The 21,486-nt window shown below is 37.4% G+C and overlaps 1 protein-coding gene across 2 annotated transcripts in view; it reads right to left on the bottom strand.

Moving 5' to 3' along the window:
* Positions 1-21,486, bottom strand: part of CDKAL1 (CDKAL1 threonylcarbamoyladenosine tRNA methylthiotransferase) — a 422,283-nt gene that overhangs the window by 337,571 nt on the left and 63,226 nt on the right. For both annotated transcript variants that reach the window (XM_074899749.1, XM_074899750.1), the window contains one exon: positions 13,403-13,487. In XM_074899749.1, coding sequence (XP_074755850.1) covers positions 13,403-13,487 — 85 coding nt within the window. The remainder of the gene's footprint in view (positions 1-13,402; positions 13,488-21,486) is intronic.

Below are 21,486 nucleotides of genomic sequence, written 5' to 3'. Positions count from 1 at the left end.
TCAAATACAAAGCAAATAATCCCCTTCCTCATGAGCACATTTAGTGGAACACACAGTTAGTGGAACAAAGAAATAAAGCCAGTAAGAACTGAGCTGCCATTTCAATTTCTACATTGTTAAAAAAAAAAGACACACAGAAAGACTGACAAATTTGGGGGGTTCTTTCTTAATGTCTACAATAGGCCAGGACCACTAGAAATGTCATCTCCTCATCCTCTGGATCCTCAGAGATCTGTATCCAAGTTATGTTGAGAGCTGCTGTCTTCATGACTGCACAGTATTTTCACAGAAAATACTAGAAATTCTCTTCTCATTGCAAAATCATTTAGAAATTATGTTGATTTTTTTCCCCTCAGCCCCTCATCCAATCTCCATTTCAAGGGATATTCATGAATTACCAAACACTGTAACAAAACCAAGTGTTCCACACCACTGCCTGCGAGGTTAATCAAGCTTGTCTTGAACTGCTGCCTGCATTTGTGTGTTAGCAATGAGCACCTCAACCCACATCATTTTATACCGTCCAAACTGAGACAGTATTTATCAACATTTAAATTTCAGCATCTCAATACGTAATGAATCCTGCAAAGTTATTACATTCTGAAGCCCCAGCTTTACCATACATTTGATTTATTTTAGGTCAAGACTAAATCAAAAGCCACTCTGCTGAACCATAGAAGGATGGTCAAAACGAAGCCTGTGCAAAAGCACGTATTTAACCTGTTTTCTAGAAGGTTTGAGTATACATATGTTAACATGCATGCATACATATACAGTCAAATCCACAGACCTCAAATGAAATTATGTGCAGTAGGGTGACAAGAGGCCATATAACTTTCATATGTACAGAAACAAAATAACCATAGCTTCCATTCCTCATGAAAAAGTTGAGCAATTTCAATTTGCATTTCACAAATCCTTCAATTCTGTGGTCTTTATCTTGAAGGAGCTTCCCATGTAAAAGGTCTTTGCTGGTTCAGTCCATCAGAATTCATATAATTAAACTGGAAAACCTGTTGAGCTGATATTGGACAAGAGACGTCCTACTAATAGCAAGAAATAAAATACGAAAAGAGAAAAATCTCTGAAAGAATGATTTCAAGTTCGGATATTAAATCTCAAAGCAACAGCACCTGAAGCTAACGACAATCTGAAGTAAAAATTCTATTTTCTGCTTCTTTCCTTGTATAAGGACTTATACAACTTGGATTTGAGTTAAACATGGTATTTATTTTCTGAAATCATATGAAAGAAATTTTCATCATACTTAAGATACATCCATGGATGCATCTTTTCTGACTCTAAATAATATTTCTGATTCTCCATCTTTTTTTGAGTTACAGGTATCAATCAACAACTCCACAGAGAAAAATTTCTTATCTCACAACTGTTATAATGTAAATGCATACAAACTAGAAGTCTATTACAGAAATGGGCTACTTCAAGGGTATTTTTTCCATTAAAAAAAGCACAGGGAGAAGACAAAATAAAAATTGCAGGCATATTAAATTTTTATGAGAAAAATCTATGCTACCCATTATGATAAGAGATATTCACAAATTGCTTCTACAATGAGTTTTGCTTTATATTTGACAATTTTATTTAACACTTTCCTTATGTAAAAAAGGAGCCTCTGCATTTTTACTACTACATTTCCCTTGAGATCATGCTAATAAACTACAACACACCCAAGAAAAACAACGGGTTTTTTCTTATTTGGAGTAAATAAGTTTGTTGGCTAGTATTTGTGCTATGTTGTCAGCTGGAGGCACTAAAGAGGGTCAGCTTCCACTTCCTGTAGGCTGCAAAACCAATACATGAAAAAAATTCTCCTGTTAAAAGCAGTTATCAGACATCATCTCCTAGGAAAATTTCAAATTCAAACACACACTTGGAGTGAAACAATTCTGCAGTCAACTGTTTCTTGCTATTGGCCTATGCTTCTGCTGTTTCTTCACAAAAATTAAAAAAGTTTACAGGTAAGAGGAAGTGTTGGCTAAACAGTTAAATTGAAAAGAAATAGCTGCCCATATCCATGTTCCTCACAATAACAGCGCACCGAGGGTCAAGATAGCAGCTGAGGTATTCAATGCCAAACATAAACTGCTGTACTGCATTGGCAATAACTCAGCTTGCCTTGACTAAATATACCAAAATAAAATCTCAGTATACCATCACAGTCTTTACAGATGTGACAGATGTGCATTAGACAGAGACACAAACTACAACAAAACAAAAGCAAGAGCTCTGCTGAATACAGACAACACAGAAAAATCCCCAACATGATTTTTGCCCTTCCTAAGTTAGTGGCCTAATGTAATGATGTGGCAACACCCTTTCAGAAGTATGAGGATGCTTTTTCCACTCAAGCTCACCCAGACAAGCAAGCATTCTCTGTTTTAGGACAAACACACGTTAAGTATTAGTAGATAGTCTTTTGAACCAAAAACAAATAAAAACCACACTTGTCAGTAAGGACAAGTTTAGATCATGTTGACTTCCGCATTAATCCTGCTACAGCAAGTTTCTGCATGCTTTTCTATGATCCCTCCCTAGGAAAAGTCAGGCCTGCTAGGACAACAGCCAACATGCAGATAATTAGATAAATATTCAAAGCTATCAACCACCTGCTTCCAGCACTCAAGGCATTACCATTTTCTGCTCAATTCATCTGCCCTGAAATGGTAAAACGAAACACCTGGTAACATCAGAGGTCACATAATATGCAAAACACTGATCCTGTAAAGCTCATGTAACCCATCTTAAAACCAACTAACAAGAGTTCCTCTTCATATTACTGAATCATACTCTTATCACTAATATTCATAATACATTTTTATATATGTGTGGGCAAAATATCTCTTCTTTTTTTCCTGTTTTCAAGAGAAGTCTCAATCTCTGCTTCTTACTAGGACTTCCATTATGAAACTTTTAAACCAGCAGTGACCACTTAGCATGGGAAGTTTTATTTTCAATTTAGCCTAACACCTGTCCCATTGAAAAGTAAAAGGTTAGTCTTGCTGGAACCAAAAATCCTTTTTAAACGGGAAGCAGAATCAATTTACTGTTCTTGTCTTCAGCAGCTTGTTTAAAATATTCTGATCTATTAGAGAGCACACTCTAAAAAGCAACAAAAAGAAACCAAAACATTCTAAAGCCTTTTCTACTTTTTGTAACTGTACCTTCTGTATGCAGGCAAAGCAAACCGAACCAGAGTGCTGTCCTGATCCTGTCCCACACCGTTTCTCTGGACCTCAACTAATATTACATCCTCTCTCAGTAATGCTATTACATATTTGAAGCAAATTTAGAACATCTTAGCCTCTCACTACCTTTTTAGTGCCGGAGCAATTAATTCAGTTACTTCCCAAGAGAAAGACAAAAGAAATCCTCCAACAGAAAGAAGATGAATGTCAGGTGGGAGAGGCAGCAAGAACCTTGACCATACACCCCCAAATTAATTGCAATCAAAGTTCAGCTGAAGTAGTCCACTACTGGTAATAGTCTGCTTGAATAAATCACAAATATTTTTCCAAGGAAAAGAAAGTGCACCTAGCCTACTATTTGAAGTCATAAAAAAGCACACTACAATGTCTCAGACTGCCTCCGTCTCCAGTAGTTGTCCACCATCTCACCACCATGTAAACCACAAGTTCTTCACAAATCGCTGCCAGCTCTTAGCTTCAGCAAATCCAGTAGAAGCACTTTCCACCTCCAGCCATGCTGAATTACAAACTGTTAATATTCTGCAATTCCATTCCACAATTCACATTCCTTAAATTCACATACATAGAGGTGGATTTTATTCTCTTCCACACCATAACCCAAATTAGATTTTAAAAATCTTTATTTAGTAGGCTATTGTTTTAACTGCAAACAAACAGAAAACACTGACTAGTATGGACAAACTAGAGATTAATTTTCTAATCTTAAGTGGGACTTTAACCAAGGAAAAAACTTTAACCAATGCGTTAGAAATTTAGCACTAGTGTATTCAGAATGAGGTCTCCTTCCGTGAAATCACTGTCCTCATCCTGCTAAAACAGACAAGATGTTTTCAACTAGGTTTTAACATGTTTTTCATGCAAATACCCATAATGTGAAGCCAAGCACTGTTTTGTCCAAATTTCTCCCATCCCTCAAAAAACCTCTTGATAAAGTAACAAAACAAACCTGAAACTTCTAGCCCAAAACAGTGCTTCTATCTTCCTGATCACTTCTATTGTATCTGACCCAGGTCTGGGCAAAGAGGGGACAGCCAGCACTAAGAGCCCAGCAGAACACGCAACATCGAAGCAAACATATGGCAGAACAGCAAGAGAAACACTGAGAAAGCCCGATACTTACTTTTTCAAATTTTATAAAATCTGATTGGACAGGTTTCCTAAAATTATGCAATTTGACCAAGTCTGAGAGAAAGAGGAAGAAGAATGTTTTGTCTTTCAACTAAAGATCAGCAATGCAGTCTAGAGAATGAAATCGCCTTTTTAGCGTTGCTCATTTTCTTAAAACAGGTTTCACATGGTTGCACACACATACAGGTTCTTGCTCTAAAATGCTGAAAAAAAGACTGAATATAGCTGTATCCCCATTTTGGCTGATGAGGAGAAAGGTGAAAGTGTTACTCCATAAAACTACCAAGGGAGCTGTACTTTCCAAAGCAGAAGCCTTCCTTGTTTACCCTTATCACTGAAGTGTAACAGATTTGCATTTGTTTGCAAAGAAGAGCGTATTTTGCATGTTTAGCAATGAACTTAACTGATTTTCAATGTCTGTAAACATTGCTTGTAAACCACCAGTGCTCCAGGAGCTTACATAGCTGGAAACCTGAAACTACAGCCCAATCAAAAAATTCAAATATAAATATATGAAGTCATGAAACAGAGTTGGCCTTTCATGTCCTGGTAATTTTTTCTTTAAAATGGCAATCAAATATACATCAGTCCCTAATGATCTGGCTCAAGGATTAAAGAGACTCTAAAAGCTAATTAGCCCCCTAAATCATCCAATACTTAAGCAGTGTAGGACTAAAGCCACTGCACTAACCCTTCAAAGCATCAATATCATGAAGTACTTTAAACAGTCCTAAACGTGTTCATACCGAAGACAAAAAGATTTCCAGAATAGTAAGTTGACTTTAGCAGGCACTGTTCTTGTCCTATATTTTTTTTTACCTTGTTAAATATTAAAGTGCACACAAGTTTATAACTCAGGCTTTTGCAAATGTCTGTAAAATGTGGCCACGTAACACATGTAATCACAAGCAGTCCATAATCCTTTTATCTTCTAAACAATATACAATGGAAAACACTAGGTTCTATATGGTCTGCTTTTTCTCTGCATTTTATAACTTCATGTCAAGCAGCTTTTAACATTCTCTTTTATGGCAGAGGTGGATGCAAGAAAAGGAATGCACTCAAATGCAGCAAAACCTTCCACTAACAAACATCATTTATATCACAGAATCCTTCACCAACAGCTATGTCTTCCATCAATCTAAGAAAATAAAATCATGGATGACTATTCAATTCAGTTTAAAAAGAAGAAAAAAAACTTAGCTGATTGGTAAGTTTTTAAATTAAGACTTCCAGTTCAATAAAATTTTTGTTCTAAGCATATAAAATCCTTCAGTGACATTTGGAAGCCAGAGAGCACAATGCTATGCTCCACAGTAAAGCTTAACCAACTACATAACAGTGAAACTGGTATTGCTCGAACCAAGAAACCTTAACTAGTAAAGCTAACAGAAAAATTTTCATTGAAGTGTTTTGTATAAAAGTATGGATGAGCATAGCTATACAAAAGAAAATCTTAAACGCTGAAGTAGAAAATCGTTCTAGAATTTTTTGCCAGAAAAACACCAAACCTCAAAAAAAAAAAAAAATCATCCAAACACAAGACCAGTGTTTTCCACTAGTTAATTTGTACACTTTACATCAAAGATTAGAGTGCTTTTTAAAAAAATATTTTTTTTATTAAACACAATGAGCTATGTTATGCTACAAAACTAATTTTAAAATTAATTTTGGTTAATGGTTGTGATTGCAGAGATCTTTACAGATCTCCCATGACTGCAAAAATGCAAGCATTGTGCATAAATCTATCTCAATAGAGGCTCTGATTAAGCACAAGTGCAGCAGTCACATAAACTTTCCGGTTGTTCTTAGAAAAAAACCCTGTGATTAAAAATTCTAATTAATAGATTTATAGCCTCCATTCAAAACTAAGTTACTCCTGTTATCTGGGGAAGATATTTCTCTTGCACAGCAAATACAGCATGTATCTTGAATACAAGCATTTCCTCAATCTGTGAGCATGTGAGCCTTTCATCATGGCAAAATAGTGAGATTTTCATCAACATTATCTGGACTAATTTAGAGGGTCTGAGAAAGGATTGGCAACTTCTCTTACAGAACTCAAGTGCCAAGTTTCCTCCCACCCAATGGAGCTTGTTCCACAGCCATTTTTACTTCAGAGAATCAGCTCTTCCCAGATTTCTTCAATACAAGAAGAGTGGAAAATAGCAGTACTCCTAGCTACAGTCCTCAGTACTCCTTACCTAAGGTACTCTGACACAAACACTGAAGTCATGGCAACATACTACTACTGTAAAATGCAATAAACAGCAAGGCTATGACACTCATCTCAAATGCAATGGAAGTGATCACCTTATGCTAATAGGATCCATAAAATAAAGAGCTTTGAAATATTTATGTTTCATCTTCCAGAGGTGCTTCACAGGTTAAACTTCACTGTATGAACAGCATAAACAAGTGTAAACCACAGTCTACTTTTACACTGGAAATGTATTAGTAAAAGCAAAAGGCTTAATGCTGCTTTAAAGAAAGTGGTAACACTGTTCTAATTCAGTGTGCAATTTTTGGTTTTGCTTGATTTACAAAATGCATCATATGAATTACATTTGCAAACATTATCAAAGAAATAAAAAAACATTCTTCCAGAGTTATTTTCAATTGCAAGGATGGCAAGCAGCAGGAAGATATTCTGATCTCTTATCTCTGAACGAGCTTTTTTATTTCCTAAAGAATAATCTCTTCCTGTACTTAACATCAACACATTTGCATTCGTTGAATAGAAATTCTGTGGCATCCAGAGGTAGTCATGCCTTTTACTCTTCAACTTAGTCCACTTAGACCTGAGAGCCTTAAACAATTTTCATGGTCTAAGATCAAAGTCCTGTTAAACTACCATTTCAACAAATTCTGCAGGTTTTTATGCTCCTTCTAGCATAAAAGTGAGATCCCACACATAGTGTTTATTCATGAATTGGTGAAAGCTGAAGCAAGAACAGAACTGGAAGCCACATGGTGCTGCTTCAGTGCTAAAAGCCTTTACATTTATGTCACAACTCATAGCTATCAGAAAGAAAGAGGCTGAATCCACACTGGAGTATGCCTTAAAGTGAATGCAGCAACATACACAAAGGAAATACGTGTTAATGTTATAAATTAATTATATATAGTAACAAAGACAATTATAGTGGTCAAACTTATTCCATATATGAGAAAAGCCACAAACACCTCGACAGCATAACCACATAGTACTTCCCAAATGACATCATTCCGGCTATTTCTGTAAGAAAGACCCCAGAATCCATAATACTTGAACCAGCAAGAGAACTCATTAGGAAAAGCCGAAGTCACTGAACACACAAGTAACTTAACAGTGTTCAGGAAAAACATACAACAGTCCCTGTATTTTAGGAGGTCATCGGGAAAAGGGAGTTAGATATCTGAGATATAACAGTCAAGAGTAACAAGAGCACACAGAAATCAATGAATCATGAGACCAAACAGCAAATTAACCTTATTTTAAAGGAAGTGAGCTCCTATAGAACCTGCTCTTATGCTTAACTCTCTTCATCAAAACAGCCTTAACAGATTTATTGTGGTTTACAGAAGTTTAGCAGCTTGCTTACTGAATGCTTATTCTTGCTGCTGCTAACAGCTAAGTTTTAAGAAAACTTTTAAATAAAATAAATGATAGCAGAAAATGTTAGCTGACAACCTTCTACCACTGGGAAAAAAACAACAGACTAAGGAGGGATACTGAAGTGAACCATCACAGAACTATCCAACATGCCCAAAAATAAATACTGTGACGTCTCTCTGCAAGGTTATTAATGATATTTTACTTATTCTTTATTATACTGTTTATAAGATAACTATATACATATACACTTAACTCATTTAAGTTGGTCACACTGGCATACGATCAGGTCCAAAGCAAAAAGTATCATATCAAAACATCAGTAAAAAAATAGGATGAGACTGACTTTTAAATTATTTCATTCTAAATTCTAAGGCAAAATAAAGTCGACTTGACAAAATGTTGTAAGAAAATATTTTAAACTTTAATTAAATTTAATGTTATTATATACTATCCTACAGGACTTCAGAATAATATCCTAGCTCTGTCCATCTCAAGGGTAAAGCCAACTTAGATCACAGGACAGGGTGAGGAATTCAAGTCAGAGCTGTCCTACAAGGATAAACTCTGTCAATAAAGTACCCCAAGCACTTTGTTGCCTTTAGTGCAGGAATGCATTCTCCAAATTGTATCTGACTACTAACTGGAGAAAGAAAATATCTGCCACTATTAAAAGAAATCATGTGAAAGGGAAAACATATCCCATTCCATAAAATACCTTTAATTTCTGATTAACTGAGCTACAGGATAAAAAAACCACAGCACTGACAGAACCATTTGTATTAGCAGACATAAACTACCTCCAGTTAAGGTAAAAGTCCTCGAATCCAACTCACCTCAAGGCATTTGATTCCATAAAACTCTATTTGAGGTACTACATAATTTTAAAGCATTACAGGCTTTAAAAGCATCACAGTCACTCTGTTCAACATGACATCTTGAACAATGTTGGGGGGGGGCACTTTCTGTATAAATAGCATAGCAAGGATACAAATGGTTGTGGTTTAGGTTTGTCAAGGTCTTCTGAACTTTAAATTAAAATTTAAAAAATCCTTCTGCTTAAAACAGTGTGCACAGGCCAATTAAGAAGCACAAGATCAAGGACCAATAAACTAACACCCTATCTGGGATTGCAGCCATCCACAGACACTTAAGACTGCAAGAACAGGCCAGGGTAGAGGAGGTATTTTTCATGGCGTGCTTTCCCTGCCAAAGGAACCCACTGCTTTAGCAAGAGTTCAATACCACTAGAAAAAAAAAAAAAAAAATCAGAGGGATTCAACACTCCTGGATCTTTCCAAAAGCTAATTCCCAGGAATGCCCAACAGCTACTTTACAAAAGCACAATAGATATATCCATCACCAACCAAAATACAAGCCCTTGACAGAAAAAAAGCACTTTCCTTTCTTTCAGAAATCCTATTGCAGGATTTTATCTCTAGAAGCTTACACAACATAGCCAAGAATAGTCACATCTTTATGAGGACAAGTAGATCACTCACTATAAACACTGAGCTAATGCAAACTAATTATTTTCTTTATTTTAATATCAGTATTAATGAAAATGAAGGGGTTTAGAGTGTGAAGTCCTACCCCTGGGAAAAAACCAGCCCTGTGCACCAGGACAGGCAGTGGCTGACCAGCTGGAAAGCAGCTTGGCAGGAAAGGCCTTGGGGATGCTGGTAAACACCAAACTGACCACAAGCCAGCAATGTGCTCTTGCGGCAAAGACCACCAACAACCTCCTGGGCTACATTAGGCATTGCATCACCAGCAGATGGAGGAAGGTGATTCTTCCCTGCTGATTAGCCCTGGTGAGACATCTGGAGCACTGGCTCCAGTGCTGGGTTCCCCAGTACAGGTGAGAGAACAAACTGTAAGGGGTCCAGGGAAGGGACATGTAAGTAATCAAAGGTCTGGGACATCTGACATACAAATAGAGGCTGAGAAAGCTGGGACTGTTCAGCCTGGAGAAGAGAAGGATCAGGGGAATTCCATCAGTGTATATAAACACCTGATGGGGAAGGGGATGGGAAAGCAAGGGGGCAACAGAGCCTGGTGTTTCACAGTGGTGCCCAGTGACAGGACAACGGGTTTTTTACTATAAGGATGGTCAAACACTGGAACGGGTTGCCCAGAGCATTTGTGCAGTCTCTTGAAGACACTCAAAACCTGCCTGCACACAGCCCTCAGCCACCTGTCTCTAGTTGTCCCTGCTTTGAGCAGGGTTGAACAAGACAATCTCCAGAGGCCGCCCAACAACCTCAGCCATTCTGTGATTCTGTATATGTAGTACTATCTATACCACACTGTTACAACATAGGGATACAAAGGGACATAATTCATTCTTGTCCACATATACCATTATGTGGTGATTGCTTATCAACTGCACAAGTAATACCATACACCCATACTAGCTCCTGTGTCCTTGGATCCCTCTCCCCCCTGTACTCCACAGTCTCACTTCCCTGTGCCAAGCAACATGTATTCTCATTTCCTAACAGCTGCAAATTGGAGCCATTTAAACAACAGGCCATCTCCTGCTCCTCCTATGCTAAGGTAGGATCCTGCCAAAACCAGCTAGTAGAAAATCTTCCATCACAAGTGTTTTCAATCACAGGGTTACATGAACTTGTGAATTCTGGAAAGCTAGGGCTGGGGATAATGGCACATTCTGTGAGATTTAGCAAAGTATCAAACCAGAAGAACAGAGTTACTGCAACATAACTGAGCCCCCCCCATAATGAACAGTGACCATTTCTCTGCAAGACCGTTTCTCTGAGGTGTTCTTTGCCTCATTGCTTCTCAATATTAGTTTCTTCCTTCTTTTTCTTATTTTTACATGTTCAAGGGATTCTTTTTCTTTGCCTAGCTTTTGCTTTACGCACAGTCACCTTAACTTCCAGCAAGCAAGTTTATGAAAACTAACTGCTTTAGTTTATTCTCTTCATTTCCTACTACTTCCTTCAATTAACCTTCATTTGTTGAAGGATTTTAAGTATTTTTTTTAAACTCCACCTACTTAATTTTAGTAGGAATTCTTTATTACTATTGCCTAACTCTGCCTTGAATCTTATTTTATGATTAACCAACGGAGAATAAAATCCACACACTAAAAGCTCTCAATTCCCATCCATAAGTTAATGGTCTTTAAGCAACTCTTTACTCTCCGTACTGCCACCCTGGCTCAGTGGCTTCAACTTTATTGATATCAAAGAGCAGCAGACCACTTCTAACAGCTATACAAAAAGGCATGGATATTAAACTTGTCAGGTGGCTTGTATTAGCTATATACACATCTGCACATCCACTGTGAAGGTTAAGAGAGTTTGGAGTGGTTTTGTTTTTAGAAGAACATCAGATCAAAAAAGTTTGAACCTACAGGACTTCTTGTGTTCTGACACATCCTTTGGCACACAGTATCAGTGAGGCATCAGCTTCTCATTCTTCAACCACCAGCATGAACACACTACCACTGGTCTGAATCAGCGCATTTTGAACTCATATATGCAAGGAAAGATACACAAACTGTTGCAGAGGGCAGAGAATAAACAAAACTGAAATACTTCTTCCACGTGACATTCATAATCCTATATAAGACTTTCAGCCTGCATTTTTTTAGTTCAAAAGAAGAATCTTACTGTATTATTTTTTCCACTCAAAGTGTATTTGCTTTGACAATCTACATACTAAATGTTTAATTTGTTACTCAACTGAGAAAAACAAAGATCTCCATAGCTACCAACAAGCTGTTAAGATAGTATATAATGACAGTTGGTTTTGTATCACCAAACTTCATGCATTGGATTTGTTGCTGCAACAAATTCAAGATGTATTTGGGAGAAGTTGTGTTCTTTAGAGATACAAGCCTTCCCCACTATTGCAAAACCCAAATATGGCAGCAGTTACTGTTTTCTGAGACGGATGATGTTTAATCTTTCAATTACAGATCTCATGAAAGAGCACCCACATATGGTTCTCTCCCCTACATTTAATGAACATTATAAAAAATGGTCAGAAACAGTAACAAAAGTTGTCCTTCTCCATAATTAGGAACTGCCAGGATCTGAGAGTAGAGAACTAACCATGCAAGCTACCGGAAAGGAGTGACTCTCAGCAAAGAGAAGAAATGGAGAACAACCAGAGTATCTGTGTGTCAGAACAGAATGAGCATAGGGAGAAGTAAGGAAAAAAAAAGGAATAAACCCAGGCTACAAATAACCTCAGGGTCACTAATAGAGCGGCAACAGAAAAAAATGAAGTTCAAAGAAATATTTTTTGGTCATTTGCTTTTAGTTAGACCCTCTTTCTTAACCAACTCTGTTCTACTGGTTAAAGGACACACACCATACCACATCAATTCTGGCATAAGATTAATAAAATAGAAAGATGGCCACAACTGAACTGGAAAAGATCTTGTCATCAGTTCTGTTGGCCAACACACACTAACTGGAAGTATTCTGGGAACAACTTTTTTTTTGGCAAAATTAAAAAAAGCCAAAAAGCCAGTCTCATCACCAAGTGCAACACCATCAGTCAGGAAGCAAATCCCTCTGAGGGGTGGAGGAAGCTTCTGCTGTGCCACCTACTGCAGACAAACAATTTGTTCCAGGTTACAGCCCTGGGATACTGTTAGTAAATCCAACACTGCAAGCAGATAGTTTATATCCAGATTCTCTCTCCTATCTTCCTGAGAATGACAACTGCTTACTAAAAACTATATTTGTGTAACCAAAATGGATTTCAATACACAGTGCATCCACAGTGCAACCACACTAAAATGACTGCCTAAATAGTCATACTTGTTTACTAAAGGTAAAATCTACAAGAAACATGACACAGTATTTATTTATACTGGGCAATGACAGCTGTAAGTGTACAGGTTTTCCAGCAATTCTCATCACAACTATACCTCTGCAGAAGTCAGAGGCAGAAGTCACTACCATGTCATATTTTTCAGCATCATGGAAATGTTACAAATAAAACATGTTCTTCACAAGACTTTTACTACAGGCTATTCAGTTCACCTTTTAAGAAAACATATAGTGAAATAGTTTTAAGCATGTATCTGACACCCTTTTAAAGGGCCTGATTATGTAAAATTAGAGGAAAAAACAGCCACCCTAACAATACATATTTTTGAAAAAACAAATACTCAACTCTTCAGAAGAATATTACAACATTGTCTTGAAAAGTGAAATAGGAGTCACTATCTAAATAGGTCACCAGTTCTCCTAAGTGTATTGATAATCACTTGCAAGTTATAGCTAATTATAAAAAAAAAAAGCTGCACCTGACAAACCAGTCTAGAGAATTCACTCTAACACTCAAACTCAGCACACTTCTTGCTCTAAAACACGAAATTACTTCCAGATTGAAAATATGAAGCCTTTAAAATTAAAACATATAATATTAACTGATAATTCAGTATCTTCTTAGGGAAACAACTTACTTGATTGAGTTTCTGAAGTGGTCCTCAGCAGGATTTTTTACTGTACAACTGTTCAGCAACCATAAATCAGCTTCAGCAGAATTGTCTAGAAGACAGAAAGATACAAATCTGTGTTAAGAATTATCCAACCTGTCAACTTCTACTTTGTATCATATAACAAAAAGATCAAACTTATCCATTATCAGTAAACTGACTATCTGCAAAATAACTTTATATTCAACATTTAAAACACACTCTTGGAAGAGGTTTCTCATTCGTTCATTGTTTGGTTTATGTTTTCAAAAACAAAAACATACATGAGCATTTCTATTTTAATTTTTTTTTTTTTTTTTTTTTTTTGCAAATAAAGAATGAGCAGTTATCTCATTTACTAACTGAGACGCCACTAGGGTGCACACTATGGAACACAAAGTTAAGAAAAAACAGTTGTCACTCCCAAAAATGCATACTTCCCGGAAAGATTTGGCCTATACAAATTAAAAAAAAAAAAAAAAAAAAAAAAAAAAAAAAAAAAAACCACAAAAAACACACCCACCAAAATGCATAAAGGTGCTTTTTAAATTAAGTGGTCAACAAAAGCAGGTGTCACTAACAAAACAAAACCCCTGCTTTAGCTCTACTGTGAATGAATACTACAAAAGAAACAAATCAGAACTTACAAAACATGAATCTACTAAAGAGAAAAGTCAACATAGCTAATTTGGAAAGAAACATGAATATTTCTAGTTTAGATTATATCTTAGTTATGGTATAATTATAGTTCAGCAATTTTCAGACAAAAGATAATTCACTCAACAAATCTCTGCCTCCATTCAGTGAAGTATATAATTTTCTTCAAGAACCAAACCTTTCTGCATGCTCACAATGTACTGAAGTCTAAATGTATTAACAGAACCGAATCCCAGAATAATCTGCAGAAGCACATATATAAACTATAATTCTGTAAAACACAACCTATAGTACATAATTACTAGCATGGTTATTTTTCTTGTGAAGTTAGAGGGGTTTTTTCTCAAATAAAAGAATAAAGATCATAGAATCATAAAATGATTTGCATTGGAAGGGACCTTACAAATTATCTAGTTCCAACCCCCCTGCCATGGGCAGGGACACCTTCCACTAGACCAGGTTGCTCCAAGCCCCGTCCAACGTGGCCTTGAACACTGCCAGGGAGGGTGCAGCCACAACTTCTCTGGGCAACCTGTGCCAGTGTCTCACCACCCTCGCAGAAAAGAATTTCTTCCTTATATCTAATCTAAATCTATCCTCTTTCAGTTTAAAACCCTTAGTCCTCATCCTATCCCTACACTCCCTGATAAAGAGCCTGTCTCCCCATCTGTCCTGTAGCCCCCTTTAAGTACTGGAAGGATCCCAGGTCTCCCCCGAGCCTTCTCTTCTCCAGGCTGAACCACCCCAACTCTCTCAGCCTGTCCTTACAGGGGAAGTGCTCCAGCCCCCTGATAATCTTCATGGGCCTCCTCTGAACCTGCTCAACAGGTCCATGTCCTTCTTATACTGAGGGCACCTGAGCTGGACACAGCACTGCAGGTGGGGTCTCATGAGAGCAGAGTAGAGGAGAATTGCCTCCCTCGACCTACTGGCCACACTTCTCTTGGTGCAGCCTGGGCTACCATTGGCTTTCTGGGCTGTGAGTGCATGTTGCTGGTTCATAGTCAGTTTTCCATCCACTACAACTCCTCAGGGTTGCTCTCAATCCACTCATCACCCAGCCTGTATTTGAGCATGGGATTGTCTCAGCCCATGTGCAGGACCATGTACTTGGCCTTGTTGAACTTCATGGGGTTTGAGATAATTCACCTCAAATATGCAAGTGCTCCAGCATTCATCAGAATAGCTTGTGTCAGTTTGGTTCAGGAAATGTATGTCACTCTTGCTACTACTACTGTTCAGTACATCCTGAGTATTGAAATGACTGAGGTATCTTTAAATAACATAAGCCAATGAACAACAAATAAAGCTAAAACATCATTTTCAGGATGCCTTAATTGAATTGATACCCTGCTGAAACAGAAGAAAGCTTGCAAAGATTTAAGCATGTTTACATATGCACTCATCATGAACATATTCAGAGGCGTGACTATCCTTTTCCCCCCACACACATACTTTTCAGTAAATGCTAAAAGTGAATCTTTCCATCTCACAGCCATTTTCTCCAAAGAAATGATCCTTTACAATTAACTATCAGTCACTTAACCTAGTAAGTAGGTAAAATGCAAACAACACATAAAATAGTAACCAAAGGACATACTTAAATAAATTAAAACATTCAGAAGTTTTCTAATCTTCGTTGATGATAACTTGCATCAAACACTGGCCCCTTCTTTGACAGGGAAAGGCTACAAAGGAGTCATCAAAAATAACATTCAAATCTTTAGCTATTTTAAACCTAAAGCAAGTGTACCAAGATCTGACCCTGTCTTGACAGGTTGGGAAAGAGGACCAAGTTCAATTTTAGTCTATACAGAAGTCAAAACAAAAAGGAGACAAAGAATCCCTCCTCCAACCCAGGCTGCATAAAAATGTTTTCAGAGTAATGAACATACATTACTGTTAGAAAGATAAATACAGATTAAAAATTTATGAGGAGTGATATAGAAATGATGATATAGAAAAAGGAAAAAAGGTACAGTTTCAAAACCAGAAAGACAGTGAACTCTTGGCCTAGTCAAGTTCACCAAGTATGAAAATAAACGCATTTTTAAAACAGTTTTCCAAAAACACTGACAAAACTTTATACTTCTTATTCTTTTCAGCTGCATAACATATTTATAAATTCAGCTCCACACCTACAACACACCCACCTGAGAACCAGGGCGGGGGGATGACTAAATAACAAGAGGCCAACATTTTAAGTCAGACAGGAGACGTGGAATACATTTAACAGAAAAGAGTTTCAGTAGCAGTCATACAACACTGTGAAGCAGAACAACTTTCAAGGGAAGTCTTTATTCAGAGCAGAGAACACCAATTTTGGGCTTGATTTCAGTTCCTGCTTGTACCATGGCCTCCACATGTGATGGAAGAGCCTCACTGTGGCAATACTTCTCCCTAAAGCTAAAACAAAACCCCTCGCCAAAACAGCACTAGAAAATCGAACACATTTAAGTTAGAATGACCTTACACACTAACCCAACAGGAATCATTTCATACAGCAATTTGGACTCAAGGCTATTAATACACTAGCTAGATTGGGAGTCTGAGGGACAACTGTTTTACACACAGAAAAGATCCCCATATATATTCAAATTCATTCCTCCACAGGTTTCACCCTCTGCAGAACAGAGGGTGACAAATAAAAGCTTCTGCAGGATAGAATCTTTTGAGCAGTTTTGGGAAAAGGAGTCTCATCAATGTAAACCTCTAAAAATCATTTAAGAAAAACAGAAGTGTAGCAGAGGCCTGTCCACTCCCTACAGCAATAGTATTATTTTATCATATTAGGTTTTCTGTTTCTGTATTTTTTTAAATCTTTTTTCTTATTAACTGTCATACAGATATTTTTACATACAATATTTATGTATATACCTAAATATATACACATTTATGAGCTATATGTATTTATTAATAAGAGAGCATACCACAATTCTTGAAGCTGATAGCTGAATTTTCTTAGTTCTTTACTGCACTGTTCATATGTAAAAGAATTCTACGCACTGGTGTAGGTTCACCATGACCTATTGTATTTTCTCAAGCAAATTTCAGTACAAAAAATTTCATTACCAACAGGGCATTTTTATATCAGGTTGCAGGAAAATAGCACGTTTACAACACTGTGGGGGCAACTTGTCAATGGTCACGTTTTGCTACCAGAACTTTTGATGTATTTACACTAAATGCAAGGCCTTGACAGACATGCTGAAACAAACATGGACCAAAACACCAGATCAGAGTTGGCATGTGTAAACAAGACCCTGAGGCTTCATAATTGCTAAGTATTAAGCAACACCAGGGGTAAGGGCTCTTTATTCGGGACAGGGGGATTGGAGGAACTGGCTCTATGTATATCTACACATATATATGTATATTAATTAGTGTTCTGACATGAACAGTTGCTAGTGTTCAGTGTGCGCCCAAAGAAAGAGCAAAATAGCTCTGACAAATAAGCTCAGGCTTTTAAATACACACCCACATGGGCAGGGGCAGACAGACCTGAGGTTTCTCTTTATGCTCCAGGAAGACAGAAATTAAGTATTTCAGCCTGGATGGTAAACAGTACGTGAATGTAGTGCTGGGCCTACTAAGGCAGCCCATGCACCCTTCCTTCAAAGGTATCCACGTGCCACCTTTTCCAACTCAAGCCTCCACCTTGTAATGTCACCGTGAAGCTGGCATTCATTCATTGAGCAGGTTGATGCCCATCATCCTCAGAAACCCCCATCAGACCATAAGGTTTTGGAGAAACCAAAAAAATTCAGTGAAGAACAGAGGCTTGTGTTTGGGAACTCTCACAGATCTGACTGAAGAGGACAATGTAACCTTTACAGAAGGTTTTCCAACAAGTCATACGTACTGTGACAGGCAAAACTGAAGCAAGAAACATAAGCACAGCAAACATCAATTACTGTACTGAATATGAACTATAGGTGCCCTTTTCTATATCCTGCAACAAACCTGTCTAAGGGGACCTTCTTTCTTGAACTTTTTTTTTTTTATATATATTCAGCCTAATAGTAACTTTTTAAATCGTATCTTGCTGTTGACCATTTTTTGATGAGCTACTTAAATAGTTTCCTGTACGTTAAGACATTTTTAGAAAAAAAAAAAGTTCCGTCAAATCAGCATTGTATTAAATGCTCAAAAACACAACTCAAAACCATGGCCTTTTTGCATTGTGACATCTTTTCCATAAAAGAAAGACTACACTGGAAGTAAACCACAAAGTCTATCATACTCTCTGCAAAACAACATAGAGTACAAAGAAACCTAAAGGTCATGGAAACTTCTGAACACTTAACTTAATTGGGAAGCTCTGGAAAACATGAATTGGCTGCATTATGCAATACTAAGAGGATAAAATGGCAAGAGTCTGGAACATCAATACACCTACAGAGGAAAACAATATTTACAATTATTTCTAGCTAGCATTTCTGAGTTTGTTATCATTTTAGAAATCATAAATCAGCAGAACTTCTTAAGAAGACTGTAGTAATACTATCAGTTGAAAATTATACAATTGACTTGGTTTTGCCCTGGTGTTTTAACTTAAGTGGTTTTTTCTTTCAATTCTTTTTCCAAAACTTTGTTTTCTTCCAATCCCCCCAAACCATGTCTCCTTAAAAAAAATTTTTAAAAAAAATCAAAACACACACAAAGCACTGAAGTAGAAGAAACAGATAGCAAAGCCCTAGAAAAATAGCCCTTTACTTTCTTCAGCACATCACTCCTCTCTACACTGAAACCACTACCGGATTTGCCCAGCAGTACTTGCTCAAGTGTGACTCTTAATTTGTATGACATTCTTTTAAATCCTGTGCATCAATCTGTCTAACTTCAATCTGAAAGATCATCTTTCTCTACAGTCACAGAAAGCTCTCCCATGGACTTCTCCTCCAGCTCTCCTTGTCCTGTTTCTAAGGTCTCTCTGCGAATCTTCCTTCTCTCCCTTTCTGATTTTCCTTTACTTCTGTCTTGCACAACAGCTATACCTCCAGTTTCTTTGTTTTCATGTGCTGCATTCTCGCCTCTGTTCCTATTTGCAGACCTCCCCATCAGTGCTTTCTCCTGTGTATTCTCATTTCCAAAACAGCTCTGCCCCCTTCCCTTGATGCCCTGCTTGGCATTTTCTGCTCTGGAGCCAGACCCAGTAACACCCAAGTTATCTGGAACATGTTCTCGCAACTGTACTCCATGTGAATCATTTCCCCCCAAAAGACACAAAAATCTAAGCATGAGGACATCTCACAGCCAATTACAACAGTCATCCATCCAGCATCTTGACTGGAATAAAGTTACCAAACCTCTTATTTTCTTTCAACATCCCTGTGTCACAGAAACCCACTCTTACGCCCTGGGTTACTGAAATTAGGTGCTGGTTAATTTAATGATTTCTTGGGCCACTGGGTATCAAGGGACATCAGTAAGTACTGGGAAAGAATCCTTCACAAATATTAGTTCAGAAATGCTGTGGGTCATCAGTGCAGAAGGAAGGTACATCTCCCTCCGAGGCCATCAAATTTGATTATTTGTTTCTCGACAGCAGGCTTTGCTTGACAGGAAAAATACACAAAGAGGTCAAAAGCATGAGAAAGGAAGTATTTTTTTCTTTGCTTTCCAGCACACAAAATAGTTACCATTTGCTAGTTCTCAATAATTCGTATCAGATATAGTTAACTACCAACTTTCATATGACCTCTTACAGAAAAGATTCCAAGCAAGCAAGCACTTTCACTTTGTCTGCTCCCTCAGCTACAACTACAAATCAAGACCAAAGTTAGGAACTTCCAAATGGCATCTGTTTGAAATCTGAGCCACATCAGCAGTCCTCACCTCCAAATACCTACCATGTATTTACCAATAATACAAAACACTCAAATGCACACTCAAAGTACTAACTTATGCAGATTGCAAATGTCTTTCAAAATAGTCCCACTCGTGCCTGATCATCAGTATTAGGATGTAAAATATAATTTGATTGCAACATGACTTCTGTCTTCTCATTGAATTTCTGAGATGATCTGGTCAACAAATTACTCCATCCACAGTTAATGAAAATACATGGTTAACCCTGCATATATTATTTAAAGCTCCACAAGAAAAGACAGGCTGCTTATCAAATCAGGTAATGCAGACAGGTCTTCATTTACAAAAAAAAAAAAAAGCACCCATCATGCCTCTTGCCCTAATTTAAACTTCAAATATGCAAAGTTGCTATTTTTATTCTCCATTAACATTTCCATTACTGAGCTAATTGTGCAAGTAACCTTTTCTGTTTTCAAGAAATTGAATATTTTTAGTAAATTCATGTTTAAGTGTGTAGACATCTCAAGAGCAGCTATGGCTGGACTACAGACACGTTTTACAAAGCCTTCCAGATCAGGATGCTGCGTCCATTATCAAAGGACATTTCTGTCTGACCAGCACCAAAATAGAGATGCACAGGGAATGTCCACTAAAGATATCAAATGAGTAAGAACTGAGAATGTCTGAACACATAAGACCTAGCTAGTACAATTAAGAGGACATGAAAAAAAAAAACAAAAAACCCAAACCCAAAAAACAACCAATAAGTCTACTTACTGGATCCAAAGCACTACCTGTTAAATCCTTGCCTCACTTCATTTCAGCATGATAGACAAGCAACTCAATTTATTTACGCATACATACTTCTGTTTCCTTCTGTGACTTATCTAAAAAAATGCTGCTATATTTCCAGTCACCCCTGAAAGCCCATTCCCAAATAAGTGTAATGTAACACACCTCTCTTCAGTTGTTTAGGTGTTAGCATGCAGCTACTGGGACAAACTACTGAACTACCACTACGTGTCCCATTTAATCTATTCATGACCAGGAACCTTGCAATATCACTCCAAACAACAAACTTCAAAATATAGTAAGGTTGTGGCTGGAGTTAGCCAAGGCCAGCAGAACAGCTTACAGAGTCTGCTGCTATCACTAAAACCAATGACAACTTTGGGGTTACTCAGAAAATATCTTTTAACTAGAACTTGAAAAAATACAATAGCTGAACACTTGAGCTAACATTAATATATTTGTAAATAGTGCAGACAAAATAATCTGTGTTTCAGAAGATGCACATTGACAGAATCCTTCAGGCCTAGCACAGCTGTACTGAACACAGAACACAGCACAGAAAAGACTCACAAAAGAACAAATACCGCTTCAAAACATCAACTATGATAAACTTTATATTCCCCTCCTACTGTGTGACCATCAGTAGCACACAATTTTATTTACATTGGAATTCTGAAGTGAGTCATCCATTCTCTAAATACCTTCCATCTCTGCTCTAAACACAGCACAGGCTGCAGCCCAAGTCCTAGATGACCCTTGGAGCAAGTCACCTTCCTCTCCTACTTCCTACACACTTATATCAGACTTAAAGG

This window comes from Athene noctua, chromosome 2, assembly GCF_965140245.1.
Source record: "Athene noctua chromosome 2, bAthNoc1.hap1.1, whole genome shotgun sequence".
Lineage (NCBI taxonomy): Eukaryota > Metazoa > Chordata > Aves > Strigiformes > Strigidae > Athene > Athene noctua.
This window is presented reverse-complemented; position numbering and strand designations above follow the sequence as displayed.